Raw genomic sequence first — 22549 nt, 5'->3', positions numbered from 1 at the left:
GAAAATGAGCTAAACATTGTAATATAAAAAAAAATTATAAAGAAGTAAAGAAAATAAAAAAACTAAATGATCTCATTGCTCAGAGGTTCCTAACAAAACTAGTGATGACCTTACATTCTGGTTTATAATCAAACCCATTTAAATTCAAATTTACATTTAACAATCATTTTCTGACATGAAAAAAATTTAAAACAAAAAGTTTTTTTCCCCAAATAACTTTCATCACTTTAAAGGTAACTTGTCCAATGTTGTGATTTTATGTTCTTTTCTATTCCCAGCCCGCTGGGAATTTATGTTTCTGATACTTTAAGATGTTTATTGCCCTCCCCTGTAGGGGTGGTAAAATATCTTATTTAATCAGATATTATTTCAGCTGTTATATAGTGTTTATGACACACAGTCCTACTAACTGTGTGTTAGAACAATAGATGAAAGAGTGATTCGAGCACTAATCATGGTCAAACAGTTATTTCTGCACATACATGGAATAAATTCACCACAACTTCTGTTCAAAATATAAGATTATTAGAAAAAATCATTCAGCTCCAAGTCAAACATATTTCAGTTTAACACTCTCAACTAAGACTAGTAAAACTAAACTAAACTAAACTAACTACTATGTACAAAGAGGAAGGGGGAAACGGTTGAAAAACATATTACAGTTTAAGATGGATGCAGACCAATTCACAATGCAAATCCATGAGGTGAATAAAACATTATTTGGCCAAATAATGTTTTATTGAATGATTTGCTTAATCAAGAACCAATAACCTTTAGTTAAATGATTCTTTACCCTCCTTGAAATAGCTAGCAGCGAATAGACATCAGGATTCCACTAAATGACTCTTGGTCATACTTGGTAATGGAAATGTAATGAGCATCTGAGGAACACATGAACACTAATGTTATATCAGTGTTTAAATCCTTAGTGAATAAAGCTTGTCTAAGCTTTAGCAACAGCTCAACACATATTCCTGTAGCATAGCGTAGCATGCAGTCCATTCTTTAGCATCAATTAGCGTTGTCTTTACTCAGCAGTAAACACACGATATGATTAGCATCATCAGAAGGCACATTGCTTGTTCTGTCCCTAATCATGCCAGACCTGCAAACTTTTTTCCATATCCATTTGGAAAGCTTGAGTTTCATCTATTTGCAGCTCTGCAGTCAGGGACTCATTGTCTCAGTCTCACAGCCAGGGCATGGTCCTCATCCAGTTTGGCTCTAAAAGTTCTGAAACTCAAGAGAAATGTGTTGCAAAAGTTCTGTTTGCAGCAGTTCGGTTCTGAAATGTTCTGACTAATCTTTGATGGTTCTGGGGATCTGGTTCCCCTGGGGCCTGCATCTCCACTGTGGGCCACAGCTTCGAGCGCAGGAGCAGAAGAGGGAGAACGAGGCAGAATCCTGTGTGCTCTGTGGTTTTGTCCTCACAGGGAAGGGGGTAGGTTTTCACACCTCTGTTGGCTCCCATGTGACTGGCCTGTGGCTGCTTTTGCTGAAAAAAGGGGGGGCTGCAGAAGTCCCCCAGCTGTTAATCACCAAAGCTGCGTTTCTCCTCTGGTCATCCTATCAGGAAGAAATATGGACACTGGTTCCCACTGTGCAAAAAGTATGATCATGGCATATGGCACAACAATTGTAATTAAGTTATTAAGGAGTCAAGAAAAAAAAACAATATGAATCTCATTGCTCAGAGGTTGCTAACACAACAACTGATGACTTTACATTTTGGTTTATAATCAAATCCATTTCAATTCTAATTTACATTTAACAATCATTTTCGGGCATAGAAGAAAGATCAAAAGTATTTTCCCAAATAACTTTCATCACTTTAAAGTTAACTTGTCAGAAAATAATAAATAAACCTCAGATTTACTGATTTTGATGTCAGATGTTAGCATGATAGCATCAGCAGCTTTTAAAACATAGAAATAAGGAAAAAGTTTCTCAGTGAAAGTGTCTCTGTGAGTGTAGATGTGAGAAATGTTTTCAGGGTCGTAGAAGGACACCTCCCCCCTGTCATAGTCCAGCTGGACTCTGATCCTCTGGAGACTCTTCTTCACTTTGAGAATCTGACCAACACCATTAGTGTATTTTCCAGCATCATGCTTTAAACACCAGATTCCATATTCCGGTAAAGCCTTTATCTCTCCCTTCCTGTCAACAGACTCTTTAACCAAACCAACCATCCAGGTAGGATGATCTCCAACCTCCACCTCCCAGCTGTGTTTTCCTGAGCTGAAGCCCTCAGAACTAAAAAGACTGAAGTACCTAGTGTTTCTCTCTGGATTACCAGGAAGCTGCTCCTCTGTGTCTCCATTTCTCACACTGGTCAGATCATCAGACAGATGCAGCCGTCCATTAGCAGTGTTTGGGTCCAGAATGACAGGACTGAAGTGGACCTTGTCCTTCATCTTCTCCCAGACTCTGAAGGACAGGTTGCCCAGGTGTTTGGCCACATCTATCAGAGCTCCTGAGACCAGCTGTGGATCTGACAGTGAGCTCTGGGCTCTGGCTCTGCTCTGAGTGGCTTTATAACTGCTGAGGAACGACACCTGGTCTTTCTGCAGGTCTTCTTCAACAGCAGAGATACTGTCTGACAGAGAGGAGATCTGCTCCTGAATCCTCTTCATCTCTCTGCTGATAGTCTTCCCCTTCTGCTCCTCTTCCTCCCTCAGAGCTGCCAGTCTGGACTCCTCTTCCTCTCTCAGGAACTGGTGGAGCTTGTTGAACTCTGCTCTGATCTGTCTCTCTGTGGACAACAGCTGCTTCTTAGAGTGTTCAATCACATCCTTGTATGTTTTCTCCACCTGTTTGTGTTTGTTCCTCTTGTCCTGCAGAGACTTTAAGTCAGATTTCAGCTGCTCCTTCAGCTCACTGACTGCTTGTTCTACAGGAACCACTTTGTGACTCTGGTGGAGAGAAAACTCACAGACAGGACACACAGCTCTCTGCTCGTCTTTACAGAACAGTTTAGGGTCTTCTTGGTGTTTACTGCAGACCACCATCAGCTGCTTTTCTCCTCTTTCTGTCTCAGATGATCCAGATTTCTTTCTTCCAGTAAAAGAATCAACCAGTTCCTTCAGACCAAAATTTACATCTAGATTATCCTTAGAAGATCTTCTTTTACAGATGGGACAGTTCTTGTTTCCAGTTTGTTCCCAGAATTTCTTCAGGCAGCTTGAACAGAAGCTGTGGTTGCAGCTCAGAGACACAGGATCTCTGAAAGTCTCTGAACACACATGGCAGCTTAGGTAACTTTCCAAAACTCCCTCTGCCATTTTCTAATGAATTATTTCAACAGCAGGACTCACCAAAGTTTTATCTTCTTCTTAAAGTCCTCTAAATATTTCTCTCGTTTTCCAGCAGAGATCTAACACCCAGTAATGGCGTCTCAGCTCAGTTCAATAATGTCTGAAAATACTTTAATATTCTTTAACCTGTTAGTCAAGTTTTAAATCAAACAATATGCAGTGTCAGTTTGCCTCCAGCAGGTGGTGGTGTTGGAGCATCTTTCACTGGTGAACGATGGGACTATAAAGCCGTCACGAAATGTTTTTTTTTATTATTATTATTATTATTATTATTATTATTATTATTATTATATTGTCATTTTTATCCTTGTAAAAAACTGACACATAATTATTTTCTCACTATTTAATTTACTTTTAAACATTCTAGCTAACACTAAGCAAATGCATTTATAAAAACCACCGGTATAGACAGGATCTTTCATCAGTTCTGTTGTCTGTAGATAAAGAATTCTGCTAATGTCAGTCTTTTTAACATTTTTGGTTTTCATTTGCCTATAACATCATCAGATCAGAATATTCATTTTATTTATTAACCAACATCATAGACCAATAAACTATGTCAGTCATTACCTGTTTTTTTTTTTCTCTCATTGATAAACAAACTCTGATGTTAATGAAGACTTAAGATTAAGAATTCACAGTCAAACAATATTTTCTACTAAATATACAAAGATAAGAACTTTTTAAAAAAGACAAAAAAGACAAACTCCTTTCATGTATTTAAAAAAAATACACAGAATCCTACAAAATAGCATTTTTCTTGCTTTATTTATTTAGCTATATTTTCAACTGTATTTTTGTTTCTTCATAGTTAAAGATGGAAAAATCTGGTCATTAATATTAAAGTTGATTTTGAACTAAGATCAATTTCACTCAGTTTATTACTTCAATTAGATCTTTAAATTAACATTTGAAACCCAGAGAGATTTACACACAAAGAGATCACATGATCATTGTGAGATTAGGTTTAAAGATGTCTTCCTCCAGGATCTGGACACTGGTGGTGGAGTGGAGGCCAGAGGAGAAGGAAGCCAGAAGGACCTTTGAGCATGATGGAGGAGATGAGGAGGAGGGGGTTCAAAGGTCAAATGAAGACCAGGAGTCTCTGGATGGAGAGCTTTAAGCAGAACCTTACAGGATGGTTGGCTGAAGAGGAATGAGGACTTGATGGTGAATGAATGCAGGTGATGCTGAGGTGAGTCTTCCAGTGTGAATTTGCTTCTTCAGATAACAGCTACTTCCAGATAAACTCAGAGAAAACTGAATCCCTGGCATTAAACTGCAGCAGGATGATTTAAATATGTTAAAGATTTTAAAAGAAAGCAAATACTGTGTATAAATTACAACAGATTAATCTGTAGATTTTTTTTCAATTAATCTATTACTAAATTTAGTATTAGTTGATAATTATTTCAATAATCGAGTATTAAATAAATTATATAAAATATTATATAAAAACTAGAAATGCTGTATAGTTATGCTGCTTGTAATCCCTGCCATAAAAAAGTTAGGCACAATTAATACATAGCACCTGTTCTTAGTTTAGACTGTTAGGTAGTATTTGTAATATTAAGAGATCATTTTGAAAACTTCTTAAAGCGCTAAAAATACTTTAAAAATAACCATTCAAACCAGGTAGGAAAATTGTAATTTTATTATAAGGTTGTTTCTTTTTTTTTAATACATCCTGGTAATGCTAATCAAATTCTTGATTAAAACAGTTAATTGCTTTCATTTAAATCTGAAATTTCTTCTGTCATGAAAATCTGATAAGAAAACCAGTTTTACAGGGAGAGAGAAAAAAATAATAAAAACCAGGTGGTTTCAGGTGTCATGTGTTGAAACATGTCAGCAGAGAAGAACGTTTTCCAGAAACAGCTTCTGTGGGAAGAAGATATCAGAGAAAAGCTCCTCATTCTCTTCCCATAACATGTGATTTTTCCCTCTGGGGGGAAACATGTTGACGTCCAGACTTTCAAAGAAAACAAACTGCTGATTTAACCCTGTGTGTTTACAGGATCCACCTGGTCTTTGTTGATCCTCTCTAATTCAGAGAATTCACATCTTATGTGGAGAAACTTTCTGAAAGATTACATCAACATTACTGATTTTTTTTATATATCATTTAAATTCAGGTTCATTTTATTTAGGACAGATTAAAAACAGAAAACATTCATCAGAATATTTTCTACAATACCAATAAGAGCATTAACGGGAACATTTGATACTGTGCGTCATGATTTTTTTTTAAACAAGCATTTTTCCTCCATTTCAGAGATAAGTTAAGGGAGTCATAGAGGTGTGTCCATCAAACAAAGGTGCAGTTAAAGTGAATTACAGAGAGGACAAAATAAATACAAAATGTTATAAAAAAAAATAAATCATAAAAATCTAAAGACAAACTAACATTAAAAAACAACCAGATAATCCTTTCTGTCTTTTGACACATAGTAGTGCAGATCTAGCGTATCGTTTGCCGCTGCCGTCACGAGCCAGGCGCAGGAATGCCATCCTTCCAGTCGGAGCTGCCAGCCGCTCCGTCTCAGCAGCTACCTGGAAGAGCGTCCCTGGGAGAGCATCCCTCACACACCATTTCCTTTGGCTCCACCCCAGCAATGCCGATCAACAAAAGGCATTTTAAGGCCTGATCCCTTTAAATGACATTCAGCCGATCATCTGCTCCCAGCTGGGTTAAGAAATGCATATTTCTTTATGTTTGTGTGTAAAGAAATCAGCACATGCTGCAGGAAGACAGGGTGTTCCCAAACGGCTTCATGAGAATATTAAATCAGAGTTAATCACAGCAGATCTCTACATGAGCCAAGCCCACACCCTTCAGCTGTTGATCCAACAGGAAGTGATTTGATGATGGAGTTTTAGGCTCCATCAATAAAGTGCTTTTTTTCCCACAGAGTCTTTAAACTCCATCCTACTTTGGTAGAAACCATAGAGCAGGATGCAAATTCATGTCTTCCAGGAACGTCCAATCAGCTCAGCTCCTCTCACTTCGTGAACCGACCCAGACTGGCGGTCGGTCTCAGAGGTTTCTTCTGCCGTTTGCTGTGATTGCGCAGGATGAAGTCAAAGTTAGATGTTGTGGACATGGCGTAGAAGACGTTGGCTTTGTCTGGTATGAGTAGCTCTGAGGACAGACAGCACAGTAGAGGGGGGGTTATGGTTGGGGAATGTTTCCCTGAGAGGTTCAACACTGATCCACTGGGTCTGTTCTGACCTTTCTGCTGCGTGATGATCTGTGACAGGGTGAAGTCCTGCAGGTTCATGTGCTCCAGGTGATGCTTCTCCAAAGCCCTCTGAATCACCTGAGCAGTCTTATCCTGGCTGGTCAGCTGTGGGACACAAAGAGACACAAACACGCCTCCGTCACACCGGGAAATTGCTTTACAGTAAAATATCCGTTGCAACATTCTGTTCAGTCATGGCAGGTTTAAACATGTCACAGTACTGGTGACAGCCGCTGCAGTTATTCCAGTCCCACAGCTTTCTGTTTTTTCTTGATCCTTCTACAGAGCTGCTTTTTTCCTTTGAATGATAGATTTATGCCTTCTGGGTTGAAGAGTAATCGTCTCCAACTGCCTTCTGTTCCGGTGTTTTTGTTAGGATGAGTAAACATGTGAACTGTTTTTCTTTTACTGATTGAGCTTTGGAAAACCAGTCTGTTAAAACATTTCTACATTTTCCAGAATGATAGTAAAGCTGTAGCTCAGGAGTTAAATAAGAAGCAAAACGGATAATGATTAAATCATTTTTTTTTCCAAAATGAAACAGGACAATCTTTAGCATTTTAAAATAGAAAAAAGGAATATAAGGAAAACAGCTTTCTAGATTTAAATGAGGCCCCAGAATCGGCACAGTCTTTATACTGTGTGGGCAAGCAGGCTGCAGACAGGGTGGTCAGAATAAAGCAGAACATTCTGGATGTTTTAGAGCAGAGGTTATTGTTATCGTTCTTCATAATAAAAAAAAAAAAAAAAAAATATATATATATATATATATATATATATATATATATATATATATATATATATCATTTAAAAAAATGTAAAAAAAAAAAAAAATCGGCCCGATCCATATCGGCAGATCTATGTAGTTTATGCTATGATAAATTGAAGCTGTCTTTGTTTTAATTAATACAATCAATTTAAATGCTTACATGAGCATATACATTTTTAACATCATATAGTAATAGAAAACTGTCAGGATCTGCAGATATCCAAATTATTAGTATCACTATTGGAATCGGATCAGTAGTGAAAAAATGTGGATTGGTGCATCTCTATTTTACAGTGAAAGTGAGTTTTCTGCCTTTCACAAAGAACTGTAGTTTATTGTTTGTTTTTTTATCCTAATTTCTAATGAGAAATCTAACCACTGGTAAATTCACGGCTAATTATTGAAGATTGGAGTTTCCTGTTTGATCAGCACCAACCGTTGACACACTAATAAAACTGATCTGTGTACGTCAGGAAGCTAACAGGTTGTGTTACTTTCACTCCCTCCATTATATTTGTAATATCAGCAAGAGGTTCAGGAAAGAGCAAAATGAAATGGTTTCAAAGCCAGTATTGTATTCTTTTAAATGCACCTTTCGAAAGCGATCCCAGGCTGACCGGACTGGGCCTGGTGGTTATGATTGGTAGTTGGATTGATATAGATGCAAACATGGACGGAGATCACAGTGATGATTGTTTCGCTACTTTTGATGAGGTGAGGATTTTCCCACCACCATCTACTGACAGAGTAAATTAGGACCAGCGGCCCTGAGCTGCAACAGTTTGAGCCTCTGGGGACAGTTTCTCAGTGTTTTAGCGTTTAGATGTAGATCAGAGTAAAGCGTTTAAACTACAGTCTGCATCTAAACTCACTCTAACTTGCTATGGCAATGCATGAATCCAGAGATCCATATTGACGTTTATTTCTTGACCCTTCATGCTAATGCCTGCTTTGGGAAATGGCAGCGTTAGGGCATTGTGCTTGGAATCCTGAGGTTCTTAGTTTGAGCCCCACTCTGGTTCCCTGTGCAAAGACCTTTAACCAATGGCACCCACCGCTCACCAAGGGGACGGGTTAAATGCAGAGAGTTAATTTCGTTGCTCTGTACTTGTGACGGTGTAATGAAAATAAAATGCTGGAAAAAAAAGAGCTGCGAACATCAGTCTCCTAAAAGTTTACTTCTAAAGAGGGCACCAAACAGACGGGTTAAGGCAGAAAAGTAGGATTATAAATGTAAAAATGTATGCCAAATACTGTGACACGTGCAGTTGATTAGAAAAGAAATTAAAAACCTAGGCTGAAAAAGAGCAAGACTTTGCAAAAATAACAGGAAGGCTCAGTGGTTTCCAGCAAAGGGATAAATTTCATCCTTTTAAACCTCTATTAGTGAACATGCTGAAGTTAGAAATGTTTATGCCCTTTTGGACATAAGGATCCATATTCATGACGTAACGCTAAACAAGCTTTATCGCTAACAGATGATGCTAATGAAAGTTTAGCATAAAATTTTGCAGCGACATCTCCTCAGCTGTCATCCACCTCCCCGTAAATCCAAACATAAAGCAAAAAGATATTTCTCCTTTTAAGGGGTGGATTGATGAAGCTTTGATTAAATTTAATTTAGTTTCCTCTCTGGTTGATTTCCTTTTTGAAGTAAGTCAATATTTCTCAGCACACCAGAATTTTTTTTTTTTACAACACAACTCACCAGGATGCTTTTGTACATGTTGCCGTTGTTGTGGCCCAGGTCCACACTGACCCTGATGATGCAGGAGTCAGACCCCTGGCGGTTATACATGGGGAGGCACGTCATGGAGATGGAGCGTTTGTGATGCGAGGACAGGTGAGGGTTGGGCTGGGGGGCGGCGGCAGTAGTTAAATCTGTAGAGCCGAGGTCGGAGGAGGAACCCGATGGAGAAGGAGACGCTGAAGAGGAAGTCGCCGAGGGGCAGGGCGAGGAGGAAGAGGAGGAGAAGGCCTCAGATACGTTGTTGTAGGAGCTATGAAAGGACTACAGAGGAGAGGCACACAGATGAATATATCTGAGTAGTGAAGGGAAAGTGTTTGTAGCTCTAGATTATTTAATATTTAAAATTAGAACAGTCTTATGCAAGCTCTCAAACTAAAAAATTATTCTCTTCTCTAATTAAAAATGCATGTTTTTTGTTTGAATAGAACAGCTGGATGTTAGTTTGAGCACAGAGAGCATTTTGTTGAAGCATGAAAACGTTTCAACAAAGACCGTCCCTGTTAGCACGAGTGTCAAAAGGATGGAAAGAGATCAGAGATAATTTATTTAACCAGGAAAAAATCCCATTGAGATTAAAAAATCTCCTTTTCAAGGGAGTCATGGACAAGAGGCATCAAACTTACATATTAAACAGAGATACATTAAATTAAATGACAGGTACATAAAAAACATATCAATTAAAGCAATTATGGGTAATTGAGGCTGCTTCAAATTCTTTGTACAATGGCGTTTCATTGTAGAACGGAGACGGAGCTGATTACCTGCAGTCTGATGGAACAGGTCGAGTTCGGGGACGACAGATCTTCCATCTCAGATCCACTGGATCCAGAAGACGAGAGGCTGATCTGGTCAGGTGGGAGCTTCTTAGAGTTATCGCTCACTGACCGGAAACTGGAGGATGAAAACTTTATTAATAAAGGTAAAAAACAAATCTAACAAGAAAAACATACATTTATACAAAATTATTCAGGACTTTAAATCAATGTTTTATCTTCATCCTCAGCTGTGACTTTGGTGTTATGCAGTAAAGCGTGTGTGTGTGTGTGTGTGTGTACCGCAGGTTTGAATATGCAAAACTAAAGCTACATTGCATAACTACTCCCATCCCTTGAACTGGTTAAATGTGACCATAAACTTCAATGTACTTTTTCGGTGGTAGATTTTAGGTGGTAACGCAAGAATAAGTAGAGCAAAAATGAAGCAGGAGAAAATAAGAAGAGCTTAAATCTGAGTTTACAGAAAAGTGGAGTTTAAATAAGTCCTATTTAAACCTTCTGGATTATTTCTGGAACACATGTAATCCGGCAAATCCCCCTAAACGCGGTATCTCCACAGTGAAACACGGTGGGGGCGGTGTCATGGTGCGGGGACAAGAAAGTTAATTTTATTGTGAAAAAATGGATGACAAACAACAGAGGATGATACAGAGCCTGATACAGGCTTCAACAGACTCAGGATTAGGGCGGAGGTTCGCCTTTCAGCAGGACAACAAGTCTGAACATACAGCTGGAGCTACAGCCAAAACTAGAATGAACTATTTCAATAAAAGGATGAGGAGGATATTAAGAACTTTAATAGTCAAACACTTTTAATCCAGCTTCAGATTTATCTAGTACTTAAAATAGATTTAGATTTTTAGTCATAAAGGGAGAAAATTTGAAAAAAGGTCAAAGGGTGTGAATACTTTTAGGATGCAGTGTGCTTTACTCACAGTTGGAGTTTCTTTGACAGAGAGCGGTTGTTCCAGGAGGTCGGCGAACAATTGTCCACCGGAGGTTCAAGTTGTTTTGACAATTCATAGCTGTTAAAGGAAAAAACATCAATATAAAGAAATACCGACAGATCAAGGAAAACTTAAACTTTTGCTTTTAATTTGTCTTGAGGCCATGTTTTGTTTCCTTTAAAAACATTTTTTTTTTACTTTATCCGAAACATCGAATCAAGCATCCGGCCTTCCATTATTCTTTTTGAGGCAGTTTTTTTTTTTTTATTGGAGGACAAACTAAAGCTTTACTGTAATCAAACAGGGATGCATGTGATCTTAATCACATGATGGGGGGGGGGGCGCTCACCTCTCCTGATCCGTGAGCATTTTGTGTCGGTGCAACCAAGCAGATATTTTGGGATGGGTGGGGAGGTTGTACTGGGAACACGACGCCTGCAGCAAACGGATCTGTGACAGGACGTCAAACTCCTGCGTGGGAAAAAAAGAGAAATGTTGACGGATAAACAGTGAAACTAGGGTGAAACGCACCGCTGGCAGCCATGACTTTAAGGGTTGCATAATCCTCCTGCAGCAACATGGTGGTAGTTGCACCACTCTGAGTTTAAGAAAGTCACATGAGAACTCTGGCTTGGAAATACGAACTTAGGTTTATGTTTAACTTTTTGTTTACTCTGACTACGTATATCTACTCTATAGGCTCATCCAACATGTAAAGCAGATGAATATATAACACCTACAGACTGAAAAAGTATAAATAAAGAAGAATCTATAAAATCTTTATTATGTAAGAGGAACTACTTACCCTCCTCCTCTTCTCAAAGTTTATAAGTCCGCCCTGTTGGAAGAGTTTATCTTTAGTATTTTATTTCATGACCTAAATCTTTAATTAATAAGGTATAAAATGCCTTTAAATCAAATTTAATGCAACTTTAAAACTAAACATTTCTAGTAATATGAAAAAAGCATTATTGTATCACTTTTTAATCAGGAAAAAAACACCAATCATCAGAAATCTTTGTCCTAATGAGCAAACGTTGAATTGCTATCGACTCCTTTAGCTGCAACACTTTAGGAAATAGGAAGGCGGATTGCATCACAGATAATTCTGTATTAACATTGTTAATCAGCTCATATTAGTCATTTTTTTTAATATTGGTATCGTTCTCATAAGTAAAAATGGACCAACAGTATTTAATGATTTATTTCAATATTATTGCTGTTTCTGTATGTTTTTATGGGAGGGACAGAGGGCTGGGATGGCCATGTGTTATATACAGAGATAGTGATGCAGCAGAGGATGTTTAACTGAAGCAGAAAGCAAATATCAGTACTGTGATTTTTTTTTTTTTTTTGGAATATCGGCCCAGATTTTCTAATCAGTGCATCTCTGACCAGTGAAGTTTGTTGAAATGTTAACCTGATAAAAAAGAAACTCAACACAGCCTGAAAATTTCTCTTTGCCCTTAATACAAAATAGTTTCTGCTCCAAATGTAAATTTAAAATTTGCCATAACTGACAAAAAAAAAAAGTGATTGAAAATTAGCGACTAAACTCCTACTGAACAATCTCTATTTTGTATACTGAAATGTTTAAATTCTCGTGCAGAAATGTTAAAACATTCACCTCTGTGGTGTCCGGTAGAGCCGTGTCAAACATGGTGAGGACGGTCAGATAGGTCCCCAGGTACGGGACGACTCCGCTGGAGAGACTCTGCCAACAAAACATAGGCAGATATTCATTAAAAATACAGTTCAGTTATCAGAATTCAGTTCAACTCTTCCTTTTTTATACATCTTAGCAGGACAATGTTCAGGCCTTAGTCAGCGGATCTGCAGAATCATGTTACAGCACAGAAGAATGTGCATGGAGCTATTAAAAAGCCCCCCAGTCTGGTTTATTATTACTGACCTATAATCCTACTGACCTGACGCCATTTGAAACCTACAAACTGAGCTAAAAATATGTTTGGCTTCCAGCTCCGACCGGAGAGGGAAACCAACCATACTGTGACTTTGGGAAGCGTATAATGTGAGAGGGATTTGCATGAATCTTCTGCCTCATATGAAAATGACTCTGAGATAAAAGCGATATGGAAATCCCGCCTGATCACGCTTTTCTCTTTGATGATGTTGAGATATAGCTTACCATCTGGCGGCGGAGTTGACACTTCTTGTTTAACTTCGGAGAAACATTATCCCCGTTAGCTTGGCTCCCATCCTGTTGATGACAATCAAAGCTGTGTTCAGTTTAAAGTTAGAGCATTGCAAAAGGAAGAGATTTCATTACAAATTAGCTCATATATCCATCTTTATTCCACCTCCAATCGTCTTGTGCATTCTTAACCATAAGCAGACAAGCTTAGGTTTGGTTATAGTAACATGTTTAGATTGATGAGTGTGCCTGATTAAAGCAAACATGCTCATATCCCCGATCAAGGGATGTTATTGTGGGGCAACAAACACTAGCTGCTTCACTGTCGGGTACAGAAAGTGCAACGGAGCTGATGACTTTAGGGCTCTTTATTAGAGTTGGACAATAGACCCCTGTGACGCAGTTCCCTAAAGAAAGCTACGGAGAAAGAGAATAAGAAGAGAACATAATGTGCTCTGGGCCCCTTGTTTGCTATTAATAAGCAGCCAAACATTTCTGCAAACATTAACTCAAGATGGAAAGTTTTCAAGGAGACTCTGCATCAGGTTCTTATGCAGATATTTTTGTGCTTTTTTGTTTGCCTGTTATAGACTAAAATATGCAACTCAGGGTTCTATTCTTTTATAAATACTTCTCAGAACGGATAAAATATTTGATTAACATCTATTTATTTAATTATATCACCTTTCCTGACACTCTGAGTTCAGCAACATGCTTAACTATCATTGTATTCAATGCTATCAGAGTAAAGGAGGCTGAAATCTATGTGGATAATTGACTAATTATTGTTAATCCACAGGTTGAAGTTACAGGACCGTCTCATCCAACTCTGTAATGTTTGCTTTGACTTTACTGATACTTGAGTGACAGTCTAATATAGTGCAAATTTTTTTTTTTATGTTTTTGATCATATGTTCAGCCCAGATTTATTCTGGCTTTAATGTAGAATTATAATATCTAAAGGGAAAAATTTCAGGGTTTTTCTTTTAACTTAAATCAAGAAAAGACCCTTAATGTCATATCTACAACTTTTCCATCAAAACATTTTTTTGTAAAAATCTTTACAAAGAAATTCTAGACTGGTTCAAAATAAAAGCCGTAATTTTACCAAAAAAAGAATAGAAATAATTTAGTAATTAATTTTAATGGTTCCAAACTATATAAATATGAACTTTTGGTTATGATGACATCGTCGATATAAAAAAGATTTCAGCACCAACAGGAGAGTAGACTAAATTCACATTCGATGGATCTCAAACATTGTCATATCCCAGTAGCCTAATAAAAAAGCTAAGAAAAGGTGCTAATTTTCTCAAATTAAACCAAAACAGAAGGAGCGATTGTGAACATCAGTAGTTTCTGTTTCCTGGTGCCAACTAAAAGAGGCAAAGGGGCTCAGAAGCTAACGCTAAAGTTTATTCATGTAGGTGGACCTGGGAATGGGATGCATGGTGGTGCAGTGTGTAGCACCGGAATAAGTGGGAAAAGATGGGGTGGATGGATGGATGGATGGATGGATGGATGGATGGATGGATGGATGGATGGATGGATGGATGGATGGATGGATGGATGGATGGATGGATGGATGGATGGATGGATGGATGGATGGATGGATGGATGGATGGATGGACTGACTGACCTTGATTTTAAAAAAATGATTTTACAGCATCTAAGCTTGCAGACTTTCTGGCATTAGTACAGCATTTAACATTTTGCAAACTCTACCATTGTCTGATATCATGGATTATTATTAACACCTACAGAATGAATGATGTAAATAATTTAAGGCTGTTGTTTTTTTGTTTTGTTTTTTTACCAGTAGATAAGTGGAGAAAACGGAGTCATTTTAAATCACTTCTCCAATCAATATTGAAACAAGCCTTAATTTTCCCTGTCAAGGATAACAAGCTTGCATTTCCTGTCCCGTTAAGCGCTATAAAAAGTTTGTATTTTGAGAATTGCTCAAATTCACACTCAATTAATATTTTGTTTTTCTTATTGTTTTTGTTACAAACTGGGAATAATTTCCTACTTTAGGGCTGGTGTGTTTCTCACCTCTCCTAGGAGCTCTTTGACAGTTAGAACACATTTCTCGTCAGGGAATGTCTCCCAGAGGTTATCGAAGGCGGCCATGCTGTCTCTGCAAACAGGGACAAAGACAACATGTTCAGGACAAAGTTTAACATCATCCACAGGAAGCATTTTTAAAAGTTCACTTATTTCTGCATCCATGCATGGTAAGCAGTTTAGGTTAAGTTTGGGATCAGCTACTCCTGCACTTTGAACTCAGCTTCTGCCCTGAACTAAAATATGGGTCAACAACCAAATAAAACCTTTTACTGACACGTTTTATAAAACTGCCCTGGTAGGTTGGGCGATGTCCTCATTATATGACTACTATGTAAAGAAAGAACATGTAAGGCCGCAGGGATGGACCAAGAATGTGGCTTAAAAAGAAAAAGGGAAAGGTTTGACCCCCACCTGCTAACGGCTGCCCAGGTCTTCCTCAGCCTGTAAATGGCATTCGAGTGCAAAGCAGAAAGGATCGCCTTCAGGGAGGAGAAATTCTTCAAGCGGCGACATTCCTGCAAAACAGACATTTTTCATTCATTCAAATGGGGCTCAAATCTGGACCAACTACTACAAAAAATGTATCCTTTACTCATTCTCCTCTCCAGGATCCTGACCTTTCAGCAGGTTTTTGTCTAGAATATTGACCTTTTCTAGTATTTCTGGTTTTTCTTGAGTAACACAAGTAAAACCCAATTATGCTGCTTATCAGATGAGCTGCTTGTTCCAGTAAAACACCACAGCTTTTCTTTTTTCTGCATCCTAACATATTTCAAATATGTCAAATTGGACTTTTGGGCAACATCGCCCTCTTTAACAAGCTGAATGGCAGTGCACAGCAACAGGCTGGGGAGGGGTGGGGCAGCGCTGTGCTACACTCTGTTGCACAGCGTAGTTTAAACCAGGGTTTCTGGTTTAACTCTGGTCCTGGGGGCCTCTGCCCTTCATGTTTGAGGTGTTTCCCTGCTTCCACACACCTGACCTGACTGAGCAGGTGATCAACAGGCTGCTGCAGCGTTTGATGGCTGCAGAGGTAATGCAATCATTTCAAACAGGTTGTGCTTGAGTTGAGACACATCTGAAACATGAAGGACGGAGCCCCCCCCCATGTGCAGTATTTGCCGATACCGATACCATCTGTTTGAAATTGATGTTTGTGTATATATGAAGAACTGCATACTACTTGGATGTAAAATGATTACCATCATGATATCGGTGCCCCATTTGTTGGTACTCGCCGATACCAATACAACCATTTTAGTGCTGGATTGGGGCCCCAGCCGATACTGGTATCGGTATTGGTGCAAAACTAGCAAGCATGTAAACATATCACCAGAATGATTGACAATTAGGAGCACCACCTATTTAGATGATCCCCCCAGAAAAATAAATCCTCCACTATACCTTTAAGAAACCCTGCTTTAACCTCCAGGAAGAATACGATTATATTAACATTATATCAGTTTTAGAAGAGCTGCCCTGTAAATGTGGAGACCAGAACATCAGATGTCGTATAAATAATGATTTAAAACCCACCTGTGCCACTTTGATCCACCTCTCAATGATGCGGGCCCTCAGGGTTGGAGTTGTAGGAGGCAGCCAGGAGGAGCTGTTGGCAGGTTCTGCAGGCTGGGAGAGCAGCGACATCATAACCTTGTTGGTCACGGCGTTGAACTGTGTGATGGTGGCTCGGATGGTGGGAGACATGTTCTCTTTCTTGTCTCTCTGGGACCAAACACAGCCCAGGCACTGGTAGGGCACCACTTTGACAAACAGGGCCTGAAAATGTGAAGGACGGCCCATAGGCAGTTATTAAGGATCAGATGGCCAGTAAATAAAAAATAAGGCAAGATGAGAAATATCCGGAGACGCACCGAGTCCATCAGAGTGAGCTGTTCAGCGATGGCTGTGGGAGAGAAATCCATGATGCAGCCGTGGTCCAGAGGGCTTTCACATCCTGAGTCTTCTCTAGCAGAATCATCCTCACCGTGCTCTAGACCACCAGCAACAGAATAGATATTTGATGACAAACCTGAAATTAAAAACAGGTATTAATGGGATTTCTAAAGGTTTCCTGCTATAATTCAATGTTATTGAGATGTTGATGGTCACCTTCTTCTTTCTGTAACTTTTGGAGCAGCTCCTCTGCCTGCCCGGCCAGTGAGCAGAAGTTGGGCTGGCTGCGCATGCCGTCATGCACGGCGGAGCTAATCCTCAGGTGGTCGAGCAGCAGGCGGAGAGCCGGGTGCAGCGGAGGGTCCCTGAAGTCCTCGTTGTACTCATCCAACCATGTCTGGATAAAGGTCAACAGATTGCTGAGGAGAGAGCAGGGGGGAGCATTAAATAGCAGGAAATATCTCCACTCAGAGATGGATCCTGTAATGGCAAACTCAGAACTTTTCCACGTACCTCTTGCAGTAATCACTGTTGTCCAAACCTGAAAAGGCGCTCTCTCTGTAAACAAATTAAAAATCAAAAGTCAGCCTTGCCTTTTCACATGCCCGATCTTATAATTATTATTTGTACAGAGCTCCTCCCTGACATTAAATCCAACCAACCAAAGGCTAAAATCTGGCGTGGATAATCACTGTTGTTGGAGCTTCCAGCTAATGAGCACCTCTTGGTTTTCATTCCATCAAAGTCAGGATAGAAAGCTCCCTTTATCGGTGGGAACCTCAAATGTGAGACTCCCATCAAAACATGGTGAAATGCATGAAAAAACAAAACATGTTTTTAAAGATTAGGTCGGATCATGATTTATTTATGCTTCCTTGGTCTTGGAAAATAACCAGAAATGTTGGCTATGGGAGGATTCAGACCCTTTTAATGTTTCTTCTTTGTTTGTGCATCTCTAGCAGCCTCACACATTGGGAGACACATTTTTTTGTTGCAGATTAGCTGCAGCTCTGTGAGCCTGGATGAAGAGCAGCTACAAGTCCTGGATCCAGGCCTGAACTTTGATTTAAACATATTTTCTTTTTGATAACTTTTCTAAAAATGTATAAATTTGTTTTCATTACTGTTGGAAATTAAACCTAAAAAATGAAAGTAAAAAAACATTTTAATAAAAGATATTTTGAGTGTATTTGCTGTCTTCCCGTATTAATTCATTAAATGATTTTATTTTCAAAAAGTATATAGGCTACTTTTAATTTCTTTATACTTTTTAAATTTTATGGGGTTTTATATGTTTTTTTTTCCTCCTTTTCAGATTGAGTTTTATAAATCTCCTTGATTATATATTGAATTTTTCATATCATATTATTTTTACTTCTGTGCGCACTTAACTCTAGACACTCTAGACACATTTCCATTGGTTCTAATGTACATTAGCAATGTTTTTATTGGAATGTTATCTGCAAAACAAAGTGTAGAAAGGATGCAATTCCTAAAGCTCAACCTGAAAAAAAGAACTAAAAGAAAAACTTACATTTCAAGATTTTCACATTTTAATTTATAAAAGTTTTTTTTTTTTTTCATTTTCAAAATGTGTTCTTTGCTTGCAAAAATAATGGACCTAAATTGACTCCATATTGTCTTATTTTGTTAAATGTAGATATCCTCTGTTATTTAAAGATTGCATTTTGTCAATTTACGATTGTATTGCAAACCCAAAATTTTTGCCAACCCTAATGGTGCAAGTTTTTTGCAAAATATTGAATTTTTTATGCAAGTTCATTCAACTAATTTAACACGTTCCACATTTTCCCCTTAAATACCACCTGATAACCTGCAAACAAGACTTCTTGCCAGCTTTAGTTTTCAAAAGGTCCAGCTATGTGGAGTAATAGGGTTCTTCTTAAACTCTCCCATTTGAGCTGCAAATATATTCTCATTATTAGTGATGTGATATTAAGGGAGACCAAATACAAATGTAGGCCACACTTTCCAGAAAGTCCAACTAGGATTTGCATTTTACTCTTATGAGGAAACTGAGACAAATGTTTTCCAATGCTGCCAGCAAACATTGAATTTTATTTGTATTTTAATGTGAATATCAAAGAGGGGGCCAGCTGTACCTCTGGAAGAGCAGCTCTATCAGGGTTGTGCTGCTGGTGTAGGTCCTGTACGTGGACAGGAAGATCCTGCTGTAGTCGGGCTCCTGGTTGCTGCCGTCCAGGAGGTGTCGTATGAGGTTGTCCAGCGTGGCGGCCTTTAGACGACGCACCTTACAGGTGCGGTACTGGACGAAACCAGAGCAGGGGGTCCTGTCGTTAGAGCTGGGCGAGGAGGGAACGGGTTCCCGCCGCAGCGTGACCCCGTACACGGCGCCATCCTCCTTCTCCTCACCCCACTCCTGCACTGGATTCTGGGAAGAACAAAACAAAAAACATTATATCCAAAATAAAATAATCCTTGGGTTTAACATAGAGTGACTGTCCGCCTCCTAAAGGTGTCACACCAACAAAAATAGAAGTTATGCTTGCAGTTACAACAAAAGGGTCAGAGGATGAGCCCAACAAACAGAAATAGCAATCATGGCCACACAAACAAGTGACACAGCAGCCCACAGAGACTTAACGCTGATCCTTTAAACCTTCAGCAACTCTGTAATATTTACGTCTGCTAACTTCATCTATATCCACCGGACAAACAGGTTAGTGTGTGGCGACTGTAACTATCTCTATTCCTGCTGATGCAGACAGTTAGAAACGATATGAATCTGGACTTCCAAAAGGAAAATATAATGGTGCTGTTTTTTTCCCCCTCCGTTTCTTTTTGTGGTTTCCTAGCAGGCCTGATCTTTCCAAGAATCCTACTGCTACACATTAGTGTTTAAGGATAAATAAAGGAAAATCTAAAAGTGGGCACATCGAGGGGAAAAAACAGGTATTCAATCCTCCTGTGACCTATTACTGAGAAGAAAAAGCACATCTGAGGACTGCAGGTGTTCGTAGAAGCTTTTGTTTTCCTTAGAGTGAAAATCCTCTTTTCATATAATCAAATAGGAGGTTAGGCTTTGTTTGCTTTCTCTGAGAGCTTCCAGATCCTTTTTACAACCAAAGCCCCAGCAGAGATTTGAAAAACTCAGAGCTACACTGAAGAACTGGTTTTATCAGATAGAAAAGCCAAGCACCTGATTCAGACTTTCAGTTAGTCAGACTTTAACACGAAAACTGTTGCACAAGGCCGATCATTGACTGAGATCCTAAAACTTAAAAAAAAAAGATTTTTGAGGGAAGGAAATTCCTGCCATTGATGTTATTTACATTACTACAAATTACATTAATTACATTACACTTCCTTTATTGTCATTGCACAAAAAAACACAAGGTGAATCTTGACAACGAAATGTCGATTACTTGGCTACCAGTGTAACAGAGCTGAGACCTGATTCCTGCACAATAAATATGTTTTCTATTTTAGATTGTGTAGTTTTTAAATCAAATGTGTTAGTTTGTTTTATGAAATGTTCAGTTAAACTATAATTTAACTTAATTTAGGTGGACAAATCTGACATAAGCTGAATATTTTTCCTAGAATTGAAGGGAAGATGTTGGATCATGTGGGTTGTGAGACAGAACCATATGTCTGACATGTTTTAATGGGCATTATCGTGATTATATATGAGCAAAGTGAAAGTAAAAGCTATAAAACTCAAGGCTGAGAGTTTCTCTGGCCAGTTTTAGATAGTTTAGCGATAGCATCAAATAGTCTGAATCTTAACAGAAACAGGTTAAACTACAGGATCTGCAGACAGGTGGCACAGAGGAACCATTGGTGTCTTTCAAAGAATCTGGAATATGTGCAGAGTTAAGGACATATGACTCAGGAAAAAACTCAGATTGAAGATGCAGATAAATAATAAAAATAAACAAGTTCAGAGATAATTGCAAAGAGGTTTATCCTTTAAATCCAGCCTTTGTCGGTGGCATAAATAACATAACTTCTAAATCTAAGAGTCAATGAGTTTTCGGTGTATGAGGTTGCAACTTTCTCAATTCATCTTCCTTAGAAGATTGCAGCATAGAAACACTTTGCTGATTTATGCAATTAAGAGTTGCCCTCTTTTTTTTTCTACCAAATCATCATCTTTGCAGGACACAAGATTAGACACGTTAACCCCAAAGCATAGGCTAACTGAGCCACTTCTTAGCGTTTCCAGCAGAGGGCGTGCAAGAGGCCTCGAGTTTTAAAACAAATTGGTCACATAAAATTTCTATATCAGTTTATTAAGAATAATCCCACTTTTTCACTCATACTCACTCTTCAAATTTTAAATTTAAATTCAAACTTAAATGTATTTGTTTAAATTCATCAATAGCATGATTTTAAACTAATTAATCTCAAGTTTTAATTTAGATTTTGCAGGATCAAATTTCATGCTTGATGTTTAGAAAAGGATTTTAAAGACTAAATGTTACAGAACAGCGATCAGTTTTTTCTCTTATATCGCTTTAAATACTGTTTTTGTAAGAATAAGAAAAGATTAGATTTAACTTAGAAATAAGAATAAATAGAATAAAGGATTGAAGAAAAAAAAAATCAATCCTCAACAAGTTTTCACCCAGGGTGGTGAGCCATATTCCTCATGTCAAAACTGGCCCCTATTGACTGTCATCACACACCCCTCCTTCCTACTTCTACAGGGTCTCTACACAGTTTACTATTTTAATAACCTATAGATCCTGGATACATTTATACATTTCATCCTATTTTATTCCATTTGATAATAAAATGGATGATAAACAATGAAATAGAATGCCAAATAAAACAAACCAGGCTTATAATTAATTAAAGGACATTTTTGCTGAGTTAACATAAACATTTAGTGAAATATATCAGCTCTGACAGCTGCTAAATGTGATGTTTGATGCCAAACTCACCATGGTCAGCTCCCATTTTCCCATGTCTTCTGCTCAGTTTAAGAACTGCAGATCTCCATCTCAGCAGCAATCTTTAAATCCGTTGAAACCTGCTTTTTTTCTCCCAAAATAATTAAGCTGATAATATTTCTATTAAATGTATCTGGTCTTGAGGCACCTTCATGCGCCTGGGTTGAAATGTTTAAGATGATTTCTGCTACATTTTGCTGCCTGGTGTTAAAGAGTTGGGTTGGCAGGCTGTGCTGAGGATCCTGAGCTGCCCCAGCTTGTCTGAGCTCAGCAGATTGTTTCTCTCTGTCAGAAAGGAGGAGGCTTCAGCTGGTGCCTATGTGGGAGGAGGCTCTCCTCACCCTGAGGGAGGGGAGGGAGGGAGGAGGGTGTCTCAGCCTGCCTTTCTGCGTCTGAATGTGCGTCATAACGCACTCATCTGTACGGAAGAGGATTAGGGACACTGAAAAAATGTTAAAAAGTTAAATGATTTTTAAATATTATTTCAGCTTAATGTGGGAAAAAGTCAGAATTCTGACTTTAATATAAGATAAGTGTCAATACACAAAAAAAGTTTGCAAGATGTCTGAATTTGTAAATGGAAGTCATTAATGTAACTAAAATAGGTTGTTTTAGATTCCTTTTTGTCAACTCGTTGATGCTTGTGACATCATTTATTCATTTGTGAGAAAATAAGTTTAGAAATTATGA

At 38.4% G+C, this 22549-nt stretch overlaps 2 protein-coding genes across 2 annotated transcripts; both read right to left on the bottom strand.

Annotated features, from left to right (window-relative positions):
• Nucleotides 1-1770: 1770 nt before the first annotated feature.
• On the bottom strand, nucleotides 1771-3380 carry LOC119786841 (nuclear factor 7, brain-like). The gene has a single exon (XM_038290391.1). The coding sequence runs from the start codon at nucleotides 3279-3281 to the stop codon at nucleotides 1827-1829; it is 1455 nt and encodes a 484-aa protein (XP_038146319.1). The 5' UTR covers nucleotides 3282-3380; the 3' UTR covers nucleotides 1771-1826.
• A 2843-nt stretch (nucleotides 3381-6223) lies between these two features.
• Nucleotides 6224-22161, bottom strand: LOC119786849 (ral guanine nucleotide dissociation stimulator-like 1). Its single transcript, XM_038290402.1, has 17 exons — nucleotides 21851-22161; nucleotides 19043-19332; nucleotides 17433-17477; nucleotides 17136-17338; nucleotides 16898-17055; nucleotides 16560-16802; nucleotides 15435-15538; nucleotides 15009-15093; nucleotides 12948-13019; nucleotides 12426-12512; nucleotides 11604-11636; nucleotides 11148-11269; nucleotides 10787-10876; nucleotides 9837-9966; nucleotides 9034-9336; nucleotides 6547-6661; nucleotides 6224-6456 (listed from the first exon to the last, which is right to left on the bottom strand). Exons 1-17 carry the CDS (start codon nucleotides 21872-21874, stop codon nucleotides 6317-6319), a joined length of 2244 nt encoding a protein of 747 aa, XP_038146330.1. The 5' UTR covers nucleotides 21875-22161; the 3' UTR covers nucleotides 6224-6316.
• Nucleotides 22162-22549: the final 388 nt, after the last annotated feature.

This window comes from Cyprinodon tularosa, unplaced genomic scaffold, assembly GCF_016077235.1.
Source record: "Cyprinodon tularosa strain WSP-4 unplaced genomic scaffold, ASM1607723v1 ctg280, whole genome shotgun sequence".
Taxonomy (NCBI): domain Eukaryota; kingdom Metazoa; phylum Chordata; class Actinopteri; order Cyprinodontiformes; family Cyprinodontidae; genus Cyprinodon; species Cyprinodon tularosa.
This window is presented reverse-complemented; position numbering and strand designations above follow the sequence as displayed.

Coding starts and splice junctions, on each gene's coding strand:
- LOC119786849 (XM_038290402.1), bottom strand. CDS start 21,874: ATGGGAAAATGGGAGCTGACCATG. Junction 12,513..12,947: donor GTCAACTCCGCCGCCAGATG/GTAAGCTATATC, acceptor TTTTGTTGGCAG/AGTCTCTCCAGCGGAGTCGT. Junction 11,270..11,603: donor ACTTTGAGAAGAGGAGGAGG/GTAAGTAGTTCC, acceptor TTTCCCACGCAG/GAGTTTGACGTCCTGTCACA.
- LOC119786841 (XM_038290391.1), bottom strand. CDS start 3,281: ATGGCAGAGGGAGTTTTGGAAAGTTACCTAAGCTGCCATGTGTGTTCA.